The following is a 25,689-nucleotide window of genomic DNA, read 5'->3' on the forward strand; positions in this document are numbered from 1 at the left end:
AAAAATTTTACATAGTATCGTCATTTCATTATTGTATCATGGATGTGTTTTGTCCACATGTAGACCATTTTGAAATGACACAAAAAGTCACTTCCATCATTTGTTCTACTGAGAAGATATAATAAGTGTGTTTCTTAGCAGTAAACTTTTAATGCTAGCAAGTGAAGGCGCTTAAAGTGACCACAAAAGTCAAAATAACAATCTGCAAACAATTTCGTAATGAAGTATTTCATGTGCGGTCTGATCGGTGATGTAAAGTGTTTGCTACCGAAGCTGATATAACAAAGCAAACACAACTTATCGAGTGGTAGTGTGATAATAGTTATTTATCTACCAAGGTAGGTATGAAGGTATTTTTTCGCACTAGGAAGGAATTTTTTTTAAATCAAAATCAAACAATTTTTCTTTTTTATAAAATTTAAAACGAAAATTAATTCGACCGAAAATCGACATTTATTTTTCATCGTCCGAATGCCACGTAAGTCTTTCCTCATAGAATGTGATTACCAATTGCGGACACTTTACGTTCGCTTCCTTTGCCGGTACCAATTCAGCCTTGTCCACATTTTTCCACTGAATCAAAAACATCAGCTGACCGGTAGAATCTGATGCACCCAGAATTTTCTCCGGCGAGTAGCCCAATTGGAATCCGTTGCCGCTGCTCTTCTTGTCGTCATCGTCGTCCTCGTCACTTTTTGCTGTTTTTGGCCGTTTTTGAGCTCTTTTCGGATTGGACAGATTCATCGTCGCTATCGTTCTTTCGTTTAGTGGCGGTTTTCTTCTTTTGGGATGAACTAGGCTCATCGCCGTCTTTTTTCTTTTTGTCGCCGTCTTTCTCCTTTTCCCTTAAATCATTTTGTCGGTTTTCTTCGAACGCCTTGATCAATTCAGGACAGGTGAGATTGTCCTCCGGTTCCCAGGTGTTATCGTTGTGTGAGAAACCTTTCCACTTCAAGAAATACTCCACCCTTCCATTTTTAACGCGTCGATTCAGAATCTTTTCAACGATATAATCTTCCTTCTCAGACGATTCAGATCCAGAACTTTCGGATTGTCGACTAGATGTCGATTGTCGACCCGAGGCGAAGCTTTCCACTCCATTTATTTCCCATTTTTCCATTTTTCTAAATTTTTGGTAAAACTAAGATTGGTAGATTACATTGGATGCTGCGGAGGTAGTTCATTACATAGCCTCGGATATGCAAACTCTACACTGGTCAAAATAACCGTTTCCAAAGCTTGTTGCTTAAAACCACACGAGTGAGTTCGCGGGTTCACAAAATTGATTCCGAGTTTAATGAACTAATGAGTGTAATGAGACCAAGCAGCATCCAATTAATGCTGTTGTATTGCCTATCCACCCGGAATATTGTTGTTCCAGGAGACAACTGGCAGATATTGAATATCAAAAGGTTATTTATTCTAAATTAATGTACAATTTCTCAACATTTATGTTGACACTACTGTTCTGGTAACATGTTGACCTTAGAGTAACCATAGAGTATGATTACTCTAAGATGTTGACAAACTACTTCGACTGTTTTGTTTTTGTGAAGTGCTAGATTCATATTTTGCGTAATACTTGCCGATTTTGGTGGTGTTACAATAAATATTGCTGTGAAGCGAAGTGAGTCCATTATAATAAAAGCAAAAGTGTTGAGTGTTTTTGAAAACAAGTGAAAAATGCAAAAATTAAAATTGTTTGGCCATTCATCGAAGTTGTAAATATCAAATATAGACAAAATGGCCGTCACTTTTATTTTTGTGTTTTTTATTTTATTTTTTCTAAAGTTTTTGATGAATTTGCTGACATTGGTGTGCACTTAATTCAAGTCACAAATTTTGTGGTATCAAAACTAACATCGCGAGTAATCGGTTAGATTTCAGTGCTAGAAATACCTAAAGAATATTTCATGTGATGCATTTTTGCTGATAAATAATGAAAATCTGCTGGTATGTAATGAATTTTCATATGGATTTTTCATCACACGAACTACGAAATAGTCATTTGTGTACCTGTTTTGGACGATTGATTTTAGGCAATTTCGCGGATTGTAGGCCGAACGAAGTGAGGCTTACAAGCGAAAGTGCCTTAAATCAACCGTCCCAAACAGGTGCACATGTGAGTTTTCATGCAGAGGGCCGGAAACCCGAGAAAATTCGAAAAATTGCCCTCATTTTCGGCCCCGAAGCATGAAAATTGTAATTTTCGGTTCCCAAACGGGAAGCGAAAGTAAAAAAATGCAAGTTATGTATCGAAATCGGTTAATACATAATGCGAAAGTCTATGTATATAATGCGAAAGTCGATGTACATAATGCGAAAGTCAAATCTTGTCAAGATGTTTACTTTGATCAATATTGAACAAACCGTGCGCCAGTGCTCTGATTAATGTTAGCATACAAAGTAGATGACGAATAATTCTAAGGATATTGTTGTTGTTTTTACGTCTGATTGTTGTGATGGTTGATAATATTAATATTTTCTTATACCAGGGGGCTGCCGCCCCCTGGACCCCCGCAAATGTCACCATATTTTGGTTTAATTCATCATACGATAACGCATTTCTTCGAGTTTATGTGCCTCAATTACAATTTTCGTAGTTCTCGTGATAAAAAGTTATGTGGATCACACGGGACGACGTAAAGAAATTCAACCTGTGCGATTGCGGCCCTTGCCTTCGGCGCGGGCAGCAACTCTCGCACACGGTTGAATTTCTTTACTTTCGTCCCTTGTGATCCAAATAACTATTCCTTCACTTGTGATGTAATAAAAACGTTCCCACATGTAACGACCGCCTTCCGTGGGTTGGAAATGTACATGTAACGACCGCTTTCCGCGGGTGGGAAATGTACATGTAACAACAATATTCCGGGTGGATACAGAAAACAAAATTAACGAATTATCACATTTTCAATAGATAAAACATAAAATGAAAGCAAAATAAAATGATCGACTCTGGTTTTTGACAATTGAATTTCAATTGTCAAAAACCAGACTTTATCATTTTATTTTGCTTTCACCTTACGTAAAAAAAAATTCATAATTCCTAATTTTTGATAATTGTAGGCAACAAAAGATTTTATGCCAAAAGATAGGTTTCTTATTTGTAAACGACGGAATAATTTCATCTACAAACTCTTTTTTAATGTTCACGAAAGAAAGAAATGGACTAAATCAAAATTTTAAAATGTACAGAAACTGCAGCAATAAAGTTTTAGGTGCACAAAATAACAAGAAAAGGAAATGCATCTAAGCACAAGGCAAAGCGACACACATATATTTATATGAGAAAATAATTCGTAGTCAAAAAGCATCCAACACAATGAGTCATATTTTCAGTTTGACAATTTTATTTCTTGCAAATTGTTTGGAATTTTCTTCAAAGAGACGCTAAATGTAAGATACCAAGGATACCAAGCAATACGAATCATTAATAATCGTGACGAGAACATCGTATGTAACGAGTATGCAACTATGAGATCTAATAAGTGTGCAGTTCAGAGTTCATGAATGTCATTTTAACATTGTCTTTAACTTTAGTCGACTCAATATTTCAATTTTCATTTGAAGTACCAAGAATTTTCTGAGTAATAAAACAAGGTATGCGAAAATAAATAAAATTGACATAAACAAGAAGCATCAATAAGAGGATAACAAATATGTGTGTATATGTGTTGCAGAGACACGAAAACGAATAAAAATAAATTACCAACAAATTCACATTATATATCGAGCTTTTTTTTACTTTTGAATTTCATTTTCGACTAGTGTAGTGCGCCCGGCTTCGCCCGGGATTATTCAATTTCAAAACGGTCACAAATTGTATTCAAACGTGTCAAAAATATTTTCATGCATCAGGTACAAATTTCTATTTCAAAAATGTTTTTCTCTGTCAAAGATGAATTTTCAGGTGTTGCAAAAATGTTTGTCTTGCAAAAATACATCTAATACACAAACCAAAGCACTTCAAGCAAAAGTGCTACGAGTGACAGCTGCCAAAACGATATATACTTGACTTGACGATTCATGCGAAATACGTTCTTCCTAACTTTTTGGTGCATTGGAGTATCCAGGACTTTTCGTCTCATATGAGAACAAAAAAATATTAAACTTTATATTATAGATATAGCTGTACCGTGTGCTGTACTGCTGTATATATACAGAATATAAGTGAGTCGACACAATAATATAACATCAAAAATCAATAACTTACTTCCATCTATTTCTTATTTATTTTTAAATTTAATTTGCATATCTTCACTCTCTACTACTTATGCTCAATACACCAAACTTCTACAGCCACTTGTCTCAATTTTCACTTTGAATGTGCTTGAGTTTCTTGCTTTCAAGTAAAAAAGAAGAAAAAAACAACTTAACAGAAATGTTATAAAGCATTTTGTTCGTCTAGAAAACTTCAAAGGATTTTTTTCCCTCCTTATTTCTGGATGTTTTCCTCGAGTTTTTCGTTTCTTCAACTCTTTTTCAAAGTAATAACTCGAGAAACATATGTACTCTATTTCGGTAGCACAGCAGAGAGAACAATTCTCGTTCACCAACTAGACGTTGCGAAATATTGGTGTGTTTCTTCCATGTTTGTCTTTAAAATCATATTTTTGGTTGTTTCATGCCTTTCCTTCATGGTAAAACTTTGAGAAGGGTTGCTGGTATGTTTTTGTTTCTGCTGTGAAATGTGTAATCGTCTATTAAATTGTAATTGACAGCGAAAATATTTGCTTCTTGGTTTGCGAATAAGTTTTTAATATTCAGATCGTTTGTTTGTGCATGAAGTTTCACTTAGTAAGTTTAGTGCAGCTAATATGACTGGTGAAAATAGTGAGGAAATAAGGTTTTAATATTTGCAGCAATAACATGTGCAGAAAGGACATTTGGTATTAAGTAGGATAACCTGCCTATCGCCTATGTTCATTATTTAATAAAATATTCTGAACTATTTCTTCGTCTTTTGGTTTTGTTGTAAGACAGGTGTTTTAGCTGTTTCAGGCGTCAATCGACCCGAGCCGTTTTTGTGGTCTGTCGTCATATCCTTTGAGATTTTCCTCTTTATACATTCTCTCGATGGAAGGACTTCTTATAAAAACTGCGAAATTTCTCTGCAAACAGAAGAACAGCGAGTAGGTAATAATGAGGTAAATTTGATCTTGATTCCTGCTATGACCTGTTTTAAGGAATTAAATTTCACTTTCCTAAAAACTTTTAAACATTCTTAAAACTTTACGCAGCAAAAATCACTTAAAAAATATATGAGTTTTTAAGAATTCAATTCCTTTAAAATAGGCCGCGGCTCCTGCTTCTACCAGCCCCTTATTTCACGAATTTATTATACGTACCGACCAGTGTCTTAGACAGTACGCTAATAATAAAATCAGACCGGTAAAACATCCATTAACTTTATAGGCATCTTTAATCGACAACGTCGACAAGAATAACCACTGAATTCTATGGCTAGTCTTATCTTCTATAGACAAATATCGAAGTAATAGATTTTGTATCAAACGTTATAGGTGATTCTTTGTAGAGGATAAGTAACAGATTTTATGATTTTGCTTATAAGTCGATGTAAAACCAAAAAATTTTTAGACCTTACGATAGCTTACATGCTTCACAGTAAATATTGGTTGGCCTGAGGAGGTGTAACAATTTTTTTCAGTACTTTATGACGAAATGTTATAGAAATGTGTAAATTTGGTGAAACTGTTAAGGCATCGGATGATAGAAGGTTTGTGTGCTCTGAACATAAATGTCGTAGTTAGTCGGACTGTACGCACAATTGAGTAGAGTCAGCTCCTAGTGTGATTGTTCTTTACCACTTTTACCTGGTTGGTAATCTTGGATGCATAATGATTGAAATAAATCGCTCGCTGGGTATAGTGAAGTCAGAGTCCGAAATGTGCAAAAATTGTAATAGAATTCTACAAAAAGCAATTACATTTGAGCGTTAGTTTTCAAACAGCATTTCCCTATTGTCTTAAGTCAAGATCTTTCTGTTTTGTAAATAGAATTAATCGTCTTATGGGTGACTTCATACATGCTATTCTTCTGTGTCCGATTAATCAAGGGCACCGAGTTAGAACTAAAAGCGTTAATATAAGCATAATTGTGAATATACACTTGTTATAAACTCTAAGTTTTCACATGATATGTAGTGGGTTTACAGAGAAGCCACATGAAAGACTCTAATGAAAAGTGTCCAAAATCCTAGCCAACAAATTTATGGTTATCCTCCTGCACAGAGTTAAATTTCATTAAACTAACTAAAGCTGCTATGCACATTGTTTTAAAGTGGCAACAACCAACAAGAAAACCACGTTCCATTACATCCGAATTTAAAAATTAAAAACTTTTCACTTTTAACATGGACTTCTCAATCAGCAATTTCCTTGTTCATTTAGATTGTTCACAAGTTAAGTTGAAAAGAAATAAATTAATTCAATGGCAGGAAAACAATATCGAATAAACATTCAAATTTTCAAATTAAAAACGAAAGAAACTTTTCCCCATCACGATCTTTATGCGTGCTAGCTATAGCGCTCTCGTAACATTGTCCCTCGTTTTAGATGTATACAATTTGTAATAAAATTTTGATTTTAATATCAAACTCAAATACAACTATGTGACTAATTTTACTCTGCAATTTTTTCTTCGTCTTCCATTCGTTGGCGGAATAACTCTCAATACGAGAAGAAAAAAAAAAGTTTTTTTTCTGCTTTCCTTCGTTTATAAGCCCTAACTCATCATCCTTGTTTAATACTCCTAAGCCGCATGTTACTTCAATTATATTATTTTATATTCGAGGTTCCACCCCAGCAGAAAACTTTCTTTTTTTGTCTTCGTTTTGCTGATTGAATTTGAGAAAGTTTTTTTTTTTTAACTTTTTCTACGACTTTTTGGTGAGAGAGAAAACGTTTTGTTTCAGTTCCAAAAGAAATTATACTTTTTGTTGTTTCTCGCGTACAACGTATATAAACCATTATACAAGAAGGATTATACTGATACAAACTTTTGCTTATTATTTATCGTTTCGAGTTCATGACAGGTTGAATTGAAGTTCCGTAATTTCATTCTCATTTTGCACTTTTCGATTGTATATTATGCTGATGAGCGCATATTCTTGTTAAAAAATGAAATTATAGTTTTCCAACTCACATGGTAAGTATGTGGAATCCACTTCAATTACAAAATTAATAAGCTTGAGCACACTACTCTTACTTTATTCCTGGAATACATGCAATAAATACATAAATGAAATTAGTTCCTCTGACTGTACGAAAATATCAGTTGAAAGCAGACATGTTAGCAGCCGACTCGACGTTGTCGTTTTGGCAGCCGACTGTGTATTTTGTTTGGAAGCTTAACAGTAACTTAACATTTACTTAACTAAGCTTAACTTAAACTTGACTTAAACTTAACTATAACTTAATCATAAGTGACCTTTAACATAACGATAACTTAGCTTTACTTAACTTTAACTTAACCTTAACTTAACCTTAACTTTACCTTAACTTAACCTTAACTTAACCTTAACTTAACCTTCACTTAACCTTCACTTAACCTTCACTTAACCTTCACTTAACCTTCACTTAACCTTCACTTAACCTTCACTTAACCTTAACTTAACCTTAACTTAACCTTAACTTAACCTTAACTTAACCTTAACTTAACCTTAACTTAACCTTAACTTAACCTTAACTTAACCTTAACTTAACCTTAACTTAACCTTAACTTAACCTTAATTTAACCTTAACTTAACCTTAACTTAACCTTAACTTAACCTTAATTTAACCTTAACTTAACCTTAACTTAACCTTAACTTAACATTAACTTAACATTAACTTAACATTAACTTTTACCTTAACTTAATTTTAACTCAACTTAACAGTAACTTAACATTAACTTTACCTTAACTTATACTTAACTTTACATTAACTTAGCTATAACTTAACCTGAAATGAGCCTACCAGTAACAGCCGACAGGAAGCCCGTTTGACTTTGCGATGCAGTTTTTCACCAACGCACACCGTCGATCTTTTTCTGATCGGCTAACATATCTGTTTAAAAATGACGTGACATCGACGACAAATTTTCATTGAAATGAATTATTGACACTAAAAAAATGGCATACGTACCACTTGACATTGTTAAATGGGAACACATTCTAAAAAAGACAACAGTAAAAGCCCTAGTTGTTTAATTGGATCGAGTTTGATCTGAACATCAAAATATCAATTCATTTGTGATTTTGTATGATGGTATATTCAATTAGGAACTATACCGGAGAAAATTGTTACTATTCTGCAATTCCAACAACAAAACACAACATTGCGACTGCAGTGAAATCTAACTTGGAGCTTCGATTGTGAAATTATACCAGAAATTCTTCGCAAAGCCAACGACATCCCTTTGACTAAACAATACGAATGCATCACTGCAGAAAATTGTATATATAATATAATCAAATCGAAATATTAAACGAGAGATATTGCTCTGTCAAATCACTTATAAGGTATACCATGAAATGTTGCTGAAACTATAAGCAGAAAACTAAAATAATGAGCAGTGCATCTGTTGCATATGGCAATAAACCAAAACTTTAATTCAATTTCGGACTTGAAAGTTTGCCAAATTGAAAAGGTTGTATTGTATGATCCGAAGCCATTTCATGTTTTAATGGTTGACTGGCCTGGCCTCCTCCTCTTTGTGTGCCAATTTTCTTTTATCAATTTGAGAACAATACGTTTGTAGGGTGGCTAACTAGGTGTATAGATGGCTAACTAGGTGTATTAGGATGTGTACCAGTAAGATTTAATTAAAAGTTCAAGCAATTGGATTTCCCATCGACAAATACTTTAAAATAGGAGAAAATATAAGCGAAATTGACATCGCAACATTTCCAAATTTGCAATAATCCATTTCGGTGCAATATTGAGGATACGATAGATTTCAAATTACCATACGGATACACCATTTTCATCAACTTTATTAAACCTTTTAAATCACATTTTGCCCCAATTCTCAACTGAAATTCCTCACTGTTCCATGAAATATTTATCGTACAGCACTATATTATTCAACAAAGCCACTATATGCTTTAAACAGAATTTCTCGCTAATCCTTTGCGTTTACATATTAAGTACATTCCTTTCAATATATCATCCGTAGTACATCGCCTACGATATGCGATGTTGAAATATTTCGTGTTTATGTAGAATAAAATACCATCGAAATCCTTACATTATTTCTGTGCATAGCGTACGTTGCGAAACACTACGTCATATCCGTTTACAATAACAGATCCAAATGCTGTATGTGGTGTTATATATCAATAATGCGAAACTCTTCCTCAAATAAACAATGGAAAATGTAACTAAGTCAGATGATGGTGGTGTGGAAATGGTCGGAAAATATTTCAATTCGAGAAGATATCGAATTGGAATCAATTTTAAGTCGAACATCTTTACATAACGGAATTTAATGTTTTCTGAATTGGGGATGAACGTTACACGTTTAACTTTATGTGATACTTGAAGTTGATGCTTCAGTCGGTGTTTCTTTTTTCCGTAAATTGTACGAGCAATTATTTCAGTTGCACCGTTTTGTGGCATTTTTGAATATATCAGTTCTTTAAGGCGAAAACACGAGCAATTTTTAGTGGCTGAGATCAACCAATATGCTGCGTTTCAATGCAACGTTGTCAATCTCAGAAACTCAAAATTTCTCGTGTGTTTTCGGCCTCATGGCTGTCTTTAAGAGTCAATTCGCCAAAACTTCGAACAGCTTTTATGGAATCGGGATTCAAGCCGACGGCGATCCAAACGAGCTGAATCGTCGTTCAATTCTCATAATATCGTGGAACCACTTTTTTCCCGAAAAATTTTTGTTGGGCTGTCATGGCCCTTTTCTCCGAAGTGGTCGCAAGAATCGTTTTTTATCAATTACTCTAACATGCGAGATGTGAATAATTTCAAATTATGTACGTTTATGAAGGTCGATGAGCTGTATATTATTGACCAACAAACGCCGAAGTTCGACCCACCCAGCCGCCATGCCACAACAAGTGAAAAACCTCGAAAAAAAACTAAATTTTTGAAGGGCTCTGGGCGGTTGGGAAAGCATGTAGCAGGAAGCTCTAACCCGGAGTTTTGTAGCTTACTTCTAGCCCTATCCATTGACACCCCACTCGACCATACTCACCGTCCCAGATAGAAATGGTGTTCGAAATATTATAGCATCGTAGTATGCAATAGAAATGAAACAGATCGAAGTGTGCAAGACTGTGTGAAAATCAGATTAAACATAAACGTTGAAAGGGCAAGACGCCCGAATTATTGTGTTTTTTCTCGAAATCAATTGAGCCAAGTTAATCCGGAATTTGAACGCCAACAAAATTCCGAACAAATGGAGTTGATTTTTCACAATGTATCTCAACCCATCAAATTTTGGAAACTCTTCGAACTTTAAAGTTCCCCAAATAACGTTTTTTTTCTAGCGAATTTTATTATTTACGAGTTTTACGAGATAATAGTCAGTAAAACTGACGTGATACAGCCAGAAGATGAGCCATAGATCTTTTTTGTAGAGGCCAAACTGCCAAAATGAACCAAACATTCCAAAATTTTACCTCATCAATTTTTTGAAAATAGTAAATCGAGCCCTTCAAAAATTTCGGTTTTTTCGAGGTTTTTCACTTGTTGTGGCGGCTAGGTGGGTCGAACATCGGCATTTGTTGGTCAATAATATTCAGCTCATCATCGACCTTGATAAACATACACAATTTGACACTATTCACATTTTGCATGTTGGAGCTATTGATAAAAAACGATTTTCACGACAACTCCAGAGAAAATTTTTCTTAGGGCCATGTCAGCCCAACAAAAAAATTTCGGGAAAAAAGTTGTTCCTCGATATTATCAGAATTGAACGACGATTCATTTGAGCTATAGCTCGTTTGGATCGCTGTCGGCTTGAATCTCGACTGTTCGAAGTTTTGGCGAATTGACTCTTAAAAGTGGTTGAAAATTGTAATCTGATCTAAATTTGTGTACATATCCCAGTGATAAATAAATAAAGGCAATAAAGGAAGTAAAAGCCTTTCCTGATTATGGAAGTACTAACGGTAGTTTGTCCTTCTGACCTGCTCAAAAAATAATAATTAAATAGCGAGGGTACATGATTACTTTTAAGAGAACCCGGCCGATTTTTTTCGGTAATATTTTCGCAATAAGAGCATTTGAATTCAATTAGCAAGTGTTTCTACAAATTGTGGATGGTACTTGTTGCTAAGCCCCCCCCCCCATGCAGCTTAATACAATTCCAATTGTAGTTCTTTTCAATTTATTCAAGCTCTTAGACTTGTTAAGTGAACAAAGTTAAGTTCCCTGTCTGCAGTTATTTAGGCCGGTACATTGTTAAACGTTCAAAAATACAGAACACAGAGACTTCTCATACTTTAATATTTACACAGTTCGTCTACATCCATGAGTATATTTTAATGCATATACAACGCAGCAACCATGAACCATCACCACACCTGGTTGAAATACGCAAACAGAACATATACTACAAGTACACAAGCCTTGGGTGCGACACAAAAAAAGCTGCGCCGAATCCAGTTGAAAAATGTCTCCAGTCTGGAAAGTATATTACAGAGCTTTTGCCGATGTTACCCCTAAAACAACGTAAATTTCCCCAATTCCATCCTATTCTATTCCGTTACACCATAAAAAAAGCGTCATGAATTCTAGTAGTATACATAACGTCGGAACGGCACAAATACGTTTTGTGTCGATGTATAAAAATAAACTCAAATAGATTCAATAAATTGTATAAAAAAATCTTGAATTTGGTCGAATTTAGATTGGGATCAAAATGAACGAAATTACAGTCAATGGACGAATTAATTTTTCAAATTGAATGAATGGTGGTTGAGTTAATTCATTGGACTGGTGAACTATTACTTACCTGACTATTGACGTGCGTGCACTTTATTGTGTGTTTATTTTTGCCTCTTTTTACCGATTTTTGTTTCCCTCACTTTTAGTCTACAAAAAAAAATTCCTGGCATGAAGAGAAATACCAGAAGAATCGTGATTTATCGTTATTTTTGTTGAAATATTAATATACGTCAAGGAAAATTGTGTTATTGTGCTACGGTGGTGTAACGCCGCGGAAGAATGATTGTGTGCTATTCGGAATTATCCGTTATGGTGCTGTAATAAGCAAAATATTAATTGAGTCATGTTTATGAATAAAGAAAATGCTCCACATTTTGTGCGATGTTGCGTGATCAAATCGTGAATGATTAGCACCTTGAATGTAAAGGAAAAAAGAGAAAGAAAATGAATAAATTCTCAAAAAAAAATCAATTTGTCCATCCAAAATAAAAATAAAAAAATCATAAATTAGTGCATCCAACACTGACTGCAGTTCGAAACTAAAAATCTGATATTCTCAAGCCGAATGTGTTTGGGATTATTATTAATACGGATAACATTTCATAATTCAAACGTCACAACGGATTAATGCACATCAACTTTAAACCACCAACCAAGCGCAGAGTGTTGACATCATAAAAAATTGTGTACATAAACTTGTAAACTATCCAACCACATGCAGCTTTAATAAAAACAACAAAAAAAAAGCAGAAATGAGGGAAATAAGTACTAACTCCGGTAGGATTAAAAATTCCATTATTCACGCACGAGGGAAAATTTATTAAATTTTTCACCTCGTAACATTTGAAATAAGATTGTCTTGTCAGTTGGAAAATAAAAGTCATTTGAAGAAAACCAGAATATCATCGCCGCATATTTTGTATTACATATACAAACATTCTGGGTTTTTATTTTATTTTACTTTGTCGGACAAAATGACATTACCAGTCCATTCAACGATTTCATAAATCTTCTTCCACCACATTACATTAACTTCCATTGAAGTTCATGAATTTGTAATAATTATTTGGGAATACAATTTAATGGAAATTCTTATCGTGATAAGATATATACAAAATTTTGGTTATATGGGCTTGGTGGTTGACTATAATGTACGGTCATAGAATCATGCTGTGTGTATTTTATGGGGGGGTTTGAAGGTTTCGTTGAGGGAAAAGACTTACTCTTCACAAATATTTTTCGATGATTTATGTGTGAAATGGAAACTCGGGTCAAGTATGTATAATATCGGTTGATGGATGCTTTGAGGATGAAGGAAAATGAGTTTGTTGGATCAATTTTTTTTATTATTATTCAAAAAGGCTGGTCTTAAGTATTTTTTGGAAATATTTTTGCTAAGATGTCATTAATTACGGGCGTGGGATTTAGATATTTTAACTATCTACGACCCAGTATAACAATTTATTTCAGTAAAAAGAGGAAAATAATATCCTTTGAGTTTCTTCCGAGTGTGAGAAAAATTAGCATAGGTCAGGTAACCCTTATAGGATAAATTGAGTTTGTAAGAATCGGATCAGAAAATTTGTATTAGAATTTAGTAGAGTAATATTCCACGACGTCAGCTTTGTTCTAGGACTCTGAAAAATGCCAAGAAAAGTTATGGTAAGCTTGTTACCACACCTCAATGTCATCAAAGTGTTTTTGGTACTAGTTTTTGTAATTTACTACTTGCAAGATTAGATTAGAGTTTTGCTAGGTGTCTCCAAGAAAAACGGAAAGATCAAAGATAGTTACTTAGTTTTCGTAAGAAGTCGTTAAGACACTTGTCATCGAAAGATATTGGATAATACTTACCTTCAAAAGACGACTTGTAGGAGAAAAGGAGATTTGCGTCCTTGCTAAAGTACACATGTTGAGTTGAATGTGTGTTCTTATGTCAGGGCTCATAATACCCAAGGAGCGGAACCTGAGTTTGGTGAGTTTGTTGCTAGACCACAAGAACAGGTAGGATCAACAGATATTCTGTGGAGGTGATCGTTAAGTTTGCAGTGGCTGGTCACCAGATAAAGAATCGGTTAAGATATAGACTTTAACCCTCAACGATCCAGATATTTTACATCTCATGGGGAGTTAAAGACCTCAAAATCCAAGAGCCGACGCCATTAAAACAGGAATGGTATATAACGAAATTGAAAACAGCTGCAGTCCGTGATATGATGTCGGTTTATCAATTGTTGTGGGTTTCCGGTGGATTTTGCAATCGATTTACTTACAAAACGAAAGAAAGGTTTACTTTCCAGAAATTCGTCATGCTATAAACGAGAAAAATTAAAAGCGTAAATCGTCTATTATTAAAACATGGAATACCCTTTCACAAAGGTTCTATCTGATGCAACTTACTGCACCGAAAGAATATTAAATTTCCTTAATTTCTTTTTACTGATGTTATTGGAGCAATAAATCTGAACGAGTTCAACAGTACAGCTGTATATACTGCAGAACAGCTGGTAATGCTGAGTTTCTGTTTGGGTGGTAGTAATGCCACTGATGTTCACGTTCATTTCGTACAATGTATATTTCAAAATAATAACAAACTGAAACACCGAAATGGCAACCCAAATGGGACGGGAGTTGGGAGTTGAGATGGTCTTTAAAGTTTTCTCTTGGTTAATCGAGATCGTTTATTATATGGAATTCTATAATAAAAATCTCTGTAATGCACATCAATTGAAATTCCGGGCACAAAGCTTTTCATACTAATCTTTAATAGAAATCTTTCTGTTTTGAATGAAAGAGGTCGGAAACGGAATTTCGCATATTTCTGTAAAGTAAATGTACAGCAATATGTGCAAGAACAATTTTTTATCGAAAACCAAATGAATTTTTACTGGGCCACCACCCAGTATTATTACCGAGTCTCTTACTTTCTCTTGATTTAACATTTATATGGATTCAAAATCTTTTACTTCATTTGTTTATACATTTCGGTATACCAGGTCACATCATATCAGAAGCCTCACTAGTCAGCTTTAATCGCATGTTTTTGGTTTGCCCTTCCTTCAAATAAAGTAGCCACATCCCTCTTATGCAGCGAGTGTACATGTTAACCCGTTGAAACAAGTTGAGTTTGAGATTTTGTAAAAAGAAATTTGAATATTTAGACAGGATAAGTGACGGTGATATTGTCGCGGTTAGAACGATCGTGACTATGTAGGGGAAAACTATCACGTACGAGCCACGTCTGTAATACCAGCCGTCTATTGTCTTCTCTTTTGTTCAATTACATTTGTTGGTTTGCTAGGGTTCGGTATTTGGTAGTTATACCATATAGTTTCATTAATGGCATTAGGAGCTTCTAAGATCTGTTACTTCTATTGTTTATCCACTTTACATTTCACATATGACACGCATAGCAAGTAGGTTGTTTACTCATCGAATCTATTACTTCAGAATGAAGAGGAGTCTTGCACTCGATTCCTTTAGACTTGTTTAACGTTAGGCAGAACTTTTATTAATTTACTGTTGTCGTTGTAGATGTTAGATACATGTAAAATGTTCGAATATCAGAGAGTATTTATTGCGTTCAAAGTTTTTAATGTATTGTACCTTCTTCAGCGAAATCTATCCATCAAATCATCATATTTTTGAACGTATAGTAGTTCTGATCACCTTGCGTAACATTCGAAACATATTTGATAAGAGTGAAATGAATATTGAATTCATACAAACACGCTACTTATAGGACTTCATACGGTTCTCATAGTTACTCGTACGTGCGTGGCTGTATTATACTAAAAACGTGTATAAGCACATAAGCAGTGTGGTTGTATGAGTAGACCAGCTGGTAAAACAAATGAAACAAATTCGTTCGCCATTCACTGTAAGATCGATATGAAAATGATTTATATGATTTAATGGCATTGCCATCCAGGATACCGTTTTCACGCTCTATTATACTGTTGCCGTGACCCATGACCCATCCTTCACTATGTTTAGAACACAAATAACAATACAAACAAAGAATGGAAGAACTACAATAGAAACGTCATGATTAACTTACACAAATGTATACATACCAAATTTAAGTTAGCGCTTTTTCGGTATTTCGTTTACAATATAAAGTTTCAGGTTTTACCTAACTCCCATAGTACGGTTAAAACTAATTTAAAGTTTATGACGAAGAAAAATTTCTCAATTCGTTCTGTAGTAAATATTTAAATTTGAGTAAGAAAACAACAAGAAAGTTTACATGACACAACTCTAAATTGTGCACAACCACCGTTAAAAGCACTTTATTCATTTTGTTGATGGAAAATGCTTAGGGTGGGAAGTGTATGTAGCAAAAGGCAATGTCAAATAGAAATTGTATGTTCGAAAAATGAAGGAAAAACTTTGATTGCGAAAAGAGTTATTATGTTCCTAATTTTCCCATGTCAAGTACATTGAACGAGCTAGAGAGAGCAGATCATGTTTTTGAGTTTTAGCAATTTAATCAGAAATTCAACTTGAGCAAATAAATTCCAGGACGTTGTGTGACTGACTGTAAACGTTTAAAATTTTCTGTGTAGTTTCAAGTCGGTTTGAGTTTATTTTCAACATTTTAAATTTCTAATGAAAACCGTGTATTTGTTGACGAACTAGTTCTTACAACTTCAGCCAATTTCAGGCGAAATTTCATTTTTTTATCTTTAGCTATGGAGGTCTATTGCATTTAATTTTACACATCTGATCTGAGTTTGTAAGTTCGTAAGTCCTTGCAAAATTACGAAAAATTCATGGCAGTCACAGACAATTTTAGAGAGGAAGAATCACTTGTGAGCCAAGTGCAGAGGAATGATATCGAATGTCAGCTGGACCCAGTTTAATTAATAAAAATTGTTGGTGAATGTGGGATAACTCTTTAACATCTTTGTTTAGTGTTTGATACGAAATCTTTTACTTCGTTTGCTTTAACACGGTTTTTGCTGCATCAGAAAATACGGGTCGTTGTTACTGAAAATGCTGGTAACAAAGTAATATATTCAACGGGACATGATCAACAGTTTTTCATTGCTCAACAAAATTGTGAAAATGGAAGCCTGGCATTGCTATTGAAATATAAACCAGTAGTGGTAATCTGTGTAATGGTTTCGTCATCACCAATTTTTATCTTTAAAGGGAAACGATTAAAATAACAAAATAATTCCGTTTAAAATATCCCGTAATTAAATTTGAATGATGAGTAGCTAATACCATCGGGAGCGATGGAACGTCCGTCCACCTAAAAATGTATTTCCTCCCCATTTCATTTCAACATATAACTTTATCCAACTCGACACATTATTGCTTTGATGTCGAAACTTTCTTAATTGTAGTGTGAGGTGAGGTTCAAATTTTAAAGACAAGCTTTTGTCCTCTACAATCTGCTTTATATGCCACACCGTCATATCTCCTGATTGTAAACCTATAAAACATCTTGTATTAAGCTTGGCGTAACTTCATATAGCGGTTACAGGGTACTGTATTATATACATAGCACATATATCGGTAAAACAGAGAGTAAAGTCGAAATCACTTTTGTAGGTTGGAATTTGGAAGTTTGCCAATGGAAAATACTTTTCGTTCTAGTGCTTATGTGCTAGGTATTTATAGACATAGGAAGGATATATATGGATTCACGGATTATGTATATTAGTTTCTCGGTTATGTGAAAAGCTTTATTATTAAAATTTTTGTTGTCGAGTTCTTTTTCAGTGGCCAGCAGGACATGCCGTCCCAATTCTATGTTATTCTTTTTCAAGTGGTGGTCTTGGCATTGGTTATTGAGACTTTGATTGTTGCAACTTAAAAAACGTTTATAATTTTGCACAATGACCAATGAGAATTCAACTCTCCATTATTTGTTTTTAATACGAAAGTCACTCATTTTCGCCTGCTCTAGCTTTGGCGCTGCGGGAAAGTGTTAAAAAGCATTTCGGCTGCTCATATTTGATTATGAATTGCGTTTAAATCACATCCGTTACAACCACCTAATTTCGACCATATGTACCGGAAAGACATCAGAAAAGTTTTGGAACGAAGAATTTTTTGGATTTTTTTCTTTCATTCACCACCTTAGGTCATTGAACTACGATAAACCAATAAATTTATGCTCTAAGCTTTCATTTGTCAATTCATTCAAGCAATGTTATTCTGAATGTCATAAATTTTCAATTTGACGACAAAAATAGCTTTATTCCAGATCATTTGAAATTATGCAAAAAAATTAACCCGTTAATTGTATACGTTCAAAAATAATAATAATAATAAAAACAGTGGAATTGATTCATGAGCCATTAAACCGCATTAAACCATTAACAAACATTTAAAATCAATGAACCTGTACGACATTATTAATAGATTAATGACGCTAACAAAAACAAGTCAGATAATGGTTAAATGCAATAATGCATACATTAGGGAATTTTTAAATTTGTCTGGAATAAAATCGCCATGAGAGCCAGGTGAAGTGCCTGGATCGTACCTGGGTTATGGCGTGTGCTTAAAATGTGTTTGTTGCTGTTAAGATTTGAGGAACATTTTATGGAAGTTTGATGAATATACCGGAGAGAAGCCAGTGAATCAAAAGAATTTTTTTTTTAGAAAAGTATCAACCTAACGGAGGCAAAAATATACCATAATAATATAACCATATGATTTCCGAGTAAGATACTTACGTAATTGTTTTGACATTGGTATACGTTGACTACAAGGTTGACTAGCGACATTAGGTCGAGAAGGAAAAATGTTGACTGGTGCCTGGTCATGGTGAATTTTTATGGTCTCGATGTGTCGACACTTAGGAAATATTAGTCTTTATTATAATTAAATTAATCCAATAACTTTTGAGGAGTGTTTTTTTGGGTATGAAAGCGCTTTGTTTGTAAAATTTTTAGGAACTATTTCAAAAAGATTAGTTCTCCTGTAAAATATTAATCAGTACCAGATTAGTCTTAATTTCCAGGGCTGCCACATCCAAGAAATAACAAGAGTTCACGATTTGTGACGGTTGAGAAATATTCAAGCTAGTACCTTAAAACAATCGTGGTATGTTTCTATTTAGATTGTCGGAATAGCTCAATCAAAAGACAAATTTCTTAGTTTTTGCCAATATATTTCGTTCTTAATTCAAGAACATCATCAGGGCTGTAACAAAAATAATTCATTGATAACAACACAAATCATAGCTGTATAAAGAGACACAGCGTACCTATGTATAATTACATTCGTACAAAATAGCAAAAACTGCCCACAACAAAGGTTCTGTGTATGTTCCGTCTGCATAAATCATAAATAAAACAGATTATAAGAAAATGCTATTCGCACTACATTAGCAAAATCAACTTACAGAAACAAACACTTCGTCAAAAACATTAATAAAATCAGAAAAAACTCTTCCACAACAACCGGCAAAATCACAACAGTAACTTTGAAAACATAAAGAACCACTTCCTAGAAAAGCTTTGCCATCCGTTTTACAAAAGTACGACTAACAAAACTTTAATGGCATTCTCATTCGGCGCGACAATTCAAATGATGTTATTGTATGCAGTCGATAGAAAAACTGATTCTTTCTGTTTGTTGATGCAATTTGGGTTCTTCCTTATGTGGATCATTTCTAAAACACAACGTTTCTTCTTGTTGTATTCAAATTCGAGGATTTCTACATCATCCCACTTCGGTTCATGATTTAATGTAACAGCATGTTCGGTGATGGCACTATGATCAATGTTCTTGATCTTGGCGTTGTATTTATGCTGGTACATTCTTCTTTTCAACTTCTGTTTCGTCTGTCCAATGTAAATGGCATCGCAAGAGCATGTGACTTTGTAAACAACATTAGATTGTTCCAACTTGACTGTCTTATCTTTCAGTCTACTGAAACAATATTTTTTAACATTGTTGTCACCTCTACCAACTGTTGTAAAATGTTCTTTGCAAATAGATTTCAGACTTTCAAACAAGCCTCTGGAATACGGAATTGCTACAGTTGGCTTATCATGTTGTAGTCCATGAGCTGGTAGTGGATCGTATTCCGTATTCCGTATTCCGTATTCCAGAGGCTTGTTTGAAAGTCTGAAATCTATTTGCAAAGAACATTTTACAACAGTTGGTAGAGGTGACAACAATGTTAAAAAATATTGTTTCAGTAGACTGAAAGATAAGACAGTCAAGTTGGAACAATCTAATGTTGTTTACAAAGTCACATGCTCTTGCGATGCCATTTACATTGGACAGACGAAACAGAAGTTGAAAAGAAGAATGTACCAGCATAAATACAACGCCAAGATCAAGAACATTGATCATAGTGCCATCACCGAACATGCTGTTACATTAAATCATGAACCGAAGTGGGATGATGTAGAAATCCTCGAATTTGAATACAACAAGAAGAAACGTTGTGTTTTAGAAATGATCCACATAAGGAAGAACCCAAATTGCATCAACAAACAGAAAGAATCAGTTTTTCTATCGACTGCATACAATAACATCATTTGAATTGTCGCGCCGAATGAGAATGCCATTAAAGTTTTGTTAGTCGTACTTTTGTAAAACGGATGGCAAAGCTTTTCTAGGAAGTGGTTCTTTATGTTTTCAAAGTTACTGTTGTGATTTTGCCGGTTGTTGTGGAAGAGTTTTTTCTGATTTTATTAATGTTTTTGACGAAGTGTTTGTTTCTGTAAGTTGATTTTGCTAATGTAGTGCGAATAGCATTTTCTTATAATCTGTTTTATTTATGATTTATGCAGACGGAACATACACAGAACCTTTGTTGTGGGCAGTTTTTGCTATTTTGTACGAATGTAATTATACATAGGTACGCTGTGTCTCTTTATACAGCTATGATTTGTGTTGTTATCAATGAATTATTTTTGTTACAGCCCTGATGATGTTCTTGAATTAAGAACGAAATATATTGGCAAAAACTAAGAAATTTGTCTTTTGATTGAGCTATTCCGACAATCTAAATATTCATTGATCAGCTCATAAATAATTGAAGTGGTATGTTTCGTTGCATTATAGTAGATTATGATACGGGAGAATATTTTCAGCGTTATACACTCGTGTATATTACACAAAATACGAGTGCAACGAGTATTTGTGTAATATACAAGAGAGTATTACGCGTGAAATATTCTCCGGTATCATATTTTCTTTTATTGCATTGCGGAAACGACTAACTTATCGACATATTAATGTAGGATATATTTACCTAGATAAATAGTAATGACGTCATATCAATGGAATAATTGAGAGAAATAATGTTTGGTATAATACTCTGAAAAACAGTGTTTAATGTCGATATATAGACCGCAATGCAATAAACAAATTTAATCATTGAGAAGTGTAACTAGACACTTTAGGTGATTTTACGAAATTGGATCGAATTTGACAGTCTTGCATGTCTTACATTTTAAAATAAATTGTCAATATACAGTCTAAAAAGAGAGAAAAATGACCAGTTGCGTAACTGGTTGCGATGGATGATACGTCAAAATTTGTTTTATATCAAGTCCAGTTAACTAGAAACAGTTAATTTAACTGAGCTCGATGGGTGAACACTCTTTTTGACATCCTCTTTTAACACTCTGAAAGATCTGCTGAGTGAGGGAAAATTTAGAAGTCGCTAATATGGGCATTAGTGAAACGCTATGAGTGAGAAATTTGGAATTTAGCGTCTGAAATAAAGTAAAAAAAAGAGTCCTTTCAACCAATACCTGTTCAACAAGTAGTTAAAATTAAGTCACAAATTCGAGTCAAGTCAAAACATGGAAAAATGTATATCGTTTACTCTAAATAATATCTGCCTGCGGTGTGTTCAACCTATTCTGCAAAAATATTTACATACAGATATTAAATAGGCTCGTACTTCGTATTGTATTTGTTTATCGCATGTTTTTCAAAGATTTTCCTTACGGCAGAAACGTATATTTGCCCACAGCCACAAATAATCCACAGAACCGAACAAAAAAAGTTTCCATTTGTTCTTCGTAGCCTACACCAACGAACAACTAAAAGTGCCCTTTTATTCCAAATATCTCTACATTTTTCGAAATTCTTTCATTTCGCCTTATATTCGCTATGGAAAATTGATAGAACGAGAAATTGAGAAATAAGGAATTGATAACACGTCGGCATTTTTTGGTGTTCGTTGGTGTAGACAAGAAAATACGGATGGTATTTGTGTAAATATGATTGAATGAATATGTTGTAAGCATAAACGGATATTGGAGAGTTTATTGATTAGAATTGACGAGGTAAGAGTTCGTGGACGTTTGAGTACTCCGCAGAATATTTGCCCGTACTACCAATAAAGTATATGCAAATAAACAGTAACTGTATCTCCTGGAAGGCAAATACTATTATCTGATTGGCTCAACTCTCTCACGTAAGTCAGATGACATTGTTTGATTGGTTGGCTTGTTTATGTTCTTTTTTGATCTCTGCACTTGTCTTATATACACAGAGGATATTCTACGGTAAAAAAATCAAATTACCATCTTCGGTAAAAGTATGTCCTAACTACGGCCCACAGTTGTTTTATCGTCCTGTTAAAGTTGATTTTTGACCAAGGGTTAAAAAAAATTTGTACGAAAATGTTCAACCTTTTAATTGACGATTCCACCATGATTGTAAAACTACACTTCCTATAATTTTCATATTCGTACGGGCTGACACAATTGCCATCGGCATTTTATGTGTATTGTTATTGTATGTGTGTTTTTAAGCTTATGATTTCATTAAATTTACGTTAACCCGTAAGCCTACCATAATTGTGCTTAATTCCCAATTTATATGTTAATTAAAATCAGAATGAGTAAAAGCGTGACGTGACACAATAAACCATTTTCAAATATAGTTTAACAGTACCATATGTTTCAATGACAAACATATTCTCATGTTTTTCTGTTATGTTCAATTACACACGTCGCATTTAACGGAATTTTAATGCACAAAACATATCAATGTTAGACTGTCGTGAATCATATTCAATATATAGTTTGGCATTTTGTTGTTGGTTGATTTGTTGAATTCTTTTGTAGGGGTTTTAAGTAATTTAATAATGGATCGAATTCCAGTTTGTTGAATTGATTTTCGTGGTTTCGTTGTGGTATTTGAACATATTTTATTCAACGACGTTTCTGTGGAAGGGCAATGACAATTTGAAGTCAAACATTGTACAAAAGCAATTTTAATTCTCGTGTTTCATGTTAGTGATTAAGTCTAAAAGCAGTCCAATCACAAATCAATGACTTAATTGTAAGAAACGTGTTGATACTTTCGGGTTAATAGAAGTGATAAGCATTGCCCCAGGTTGCCTTAAATCATTCAGTGTTGAAGTAAAAGATTCTCCATCGAAGACACTGACATAGACTGGGACATAGATCAAACAACAAACGTAACAGGTAGCAAAGTCGTAATGATTCTACAGCGGTGGGTAAACAATATGACAAAATCGTGTCTCATTTGCATTCCCGCTCCATTTTACAACCATTCGACAATTTATATGTCAATTGCAATTGTTCATATTTACATGCCGTCGGCACGTATTTGCGTGTTGTTTGCACATATTTGCGTGTTGTTTGCACATATTTGCGTGTCATTTGCACATATTTGCGATGTTATTTGCACATATTTGATAAGATTAGCGCAAATCAAAAATGAACACTCTATATCACCATTATTGGTGTTATTTCCCTCTGATACGCTGTTAGTAAAAAACGGTTAGGACTCCGTGTTTCCTTTTTATTTTAAGATAAGCGAAAAAAGACTGCTCAAATTGAGATATTTAAAATATTTTCAATTGCACCCTACGAAATAGAATACAGCTACAGTGACGTAGACTCTAGAAAACTCTAGGATAAGGGTATCTGACCTTAGGTTGGAACATTCATATTCGTAAGAAAATACAGATTGAGATCGGCACGCTAGGTAATGACTTTATTACGTATGGGTAGAACGTCAAGAGCGTCTTATCCAAGAGGAACTGGGGTAGTTAATCACCAGGTAATCTACGTTATTTTTGGGCCGAGAACACAAGAACAATGTTGTGTTGCTGAGATCGACAATTTCGCTGCCGTTTCCATTGAAATTAGAATTGTAGCAAACGTCAAACAATAGCAAACGTGCAGCATAATTATTCCCTTGACTGAAAGTCAGGGTCTTATGAAAGAAAATACCCTTAAATGTCCGTAACGCTAAGTTCACTTTGATATTTTGAAAATGTTCTACATTGGCAAAAAACGTTAAATACAGAAAACGTCCGTACACTTGTGGACTCGATAACTCGAGTAATTCTTTACCGATTTGCAAAATTTTGGTTTTAATCGACGGAGAATGAAAATCATGAGGTTAAGTTCGTAGATGGGCAATATTGGGATAATGAGATGGGAGTAATTCTCAAGAGATTTTTTTACTTGTTACCGCAATAATTTCCATAATTCTTATCCGATTTTCAAAGATTTTGTCTTAATCGACGAAGATTGAAAATCTTGAGGCTGAGTTTGCAGATGGATAATGTTCGAACAACGAGATGGGAGAAATTCTACACAGACGCTTTCTCTTGTTACCGCGCGATAACTTGAGTAATTTTTACCCGAATTTCAAATTTTTTGTTTTAATTGACAGAGAATGATATTGGAGTAGTGAGTTTGGAGTCATTGTAAACATAACTTGTTTACCACGACATTTTTGCAACGGATTTCCAGAAAAATTTCTTATTTGACGAGTAGTGAAATTCTGGATTTCTGGTCTAACAATTAAGAAGTACTTCCCAAAAGAGTTTTTGCTTGCTTGAGAAACCGATAGCTCGAGTAATTCTCAGAGGCTTCAAAAATCAATTTCGACCAGTAGCGTAATTCATGTGGTTAAACTCGAACATTGGAATTTAATTGGACTAGTAATTTGGGATATACGACAATTTTTGCGTGAAATCCGTATTCTTAAAAGAATTTTTTTCGTTCCTAAAATGTTTGAACGAGTGTGAACTTTGTGGCCAGAGCGAAGCGAGGGCCGTAATTCACACGAGTTATATTTTTTCAAGAGGTAGGCAGGAAATACGCCAAATTATACTCAGACGCTTTTCCTTGTTATCGTGATAACTTAAGTAATTTTTACCCGATTTTAAGTTCGTAGATGGATAATATTGGAGTAGTGAGGTTGGAGTATAATTGTAAACACAACTTGTTACCGCGACATTTTTGCAACGGATTTCCAGAAAAAAAAATTATTCGACGAGTAAGTGAATCTGGATTTCTGGTCGAACAATCTAGAAGTCTAGAACAATCTTGCTTGCTTGATAACACGATGACTCGAGTAATTCTCAGAGGCTTCGAAAATCGCAGATTTGAAAATATTAAGTGTTTTCGACCAGTATCGTAATTCATGTGGTTAAATTCGAACATTGGACTTTATTGGACTGGTAATCTGCGATATACGACAATTTTTGCGTGAAATCGCGTTCTTAAAAGAAATTTTTCGTTCCTAAAGTGTTTGCACGAGAGTGAATTTTGCCAGAGCCGTAATTCACATGAGTTTTTTTTTCGAGAGGTAAGCAAGAAATGCGCCACCTGTTCAGCGCTTTTAGTAGACTATATAGGAGACTCAACTTAGGAGTAAGACATCGCTCGCCGGACCTTCAACTCATAGCTCTTTTTGTTTCTTCAGGAAATTAAATAAATATGAGTAAAATGAAGCATGTGATGACTGCTGTTTTCTGAATAAAAGAGACATCACCTTTTCATGTGACTTTAATTTT

General features: G+C 34.3%; 2 protein-coding genes across 5 annotated transcripts in view; one reads left to right on the forward strand and one right to left on the reverse strand.

Moving 5' to 3' along the window:
* Positions 1–371: 371 nt before the first annotated feature.
* On the reverse strand, positions 372–1,120 carry LOC119078154 (chromobox protein homolog 3-like). Its single transcript, XM_037185628.1, has one exon. The coding sequence runs from the start codon at positions 1,118–1,120 to the stop codon at positions 689–691; it is 432 nt and encodes a 143-aa protein (XP_037041523.1). The 3' UTR covers positions 372–688.
* A 10,656-nt stretch (positions 1,121–11,776) lies between these two features.
* The window catches only part of LOC119078061 (synaptogenesis protein syg-2), a 162,278-nt gene continuing 148,365 nt past the window's right edge, over positions 11,777–25,689 (forward strand). For 2 of the 4 annotated variants that reach the window (XM_037185495.1, XM_037185498.1), the window contains exon 1: positions 11,777–12,598. The gene's annotated coding sequence lies outside the window, so the exon portion shown is untranslated. Of the gene's footprint in view, positions 12,690–25,689 lie in introns of all 4 variants that reach the window. The other 2 variants (XM_037185496.1, XM_037185497.1) reach the window with 2 other exon arrangements.

Source organism: Bradysia coprophila, unplaced genomic scaffold, assembly GCF_014529535.1.
Source record: "Bradysia coprophila strain Holo2 unplaced genomic scaffold, BU_Bcop_v1 contig_24, whole genome shotgun sequence".
Taxonomy (NCBI): domain Eukaryota; kingdom Metazoa; phylum Arthropoda; class Insecta; order Diptera; family Sciaridae; genus Bradysia; species Bradysia coprophila.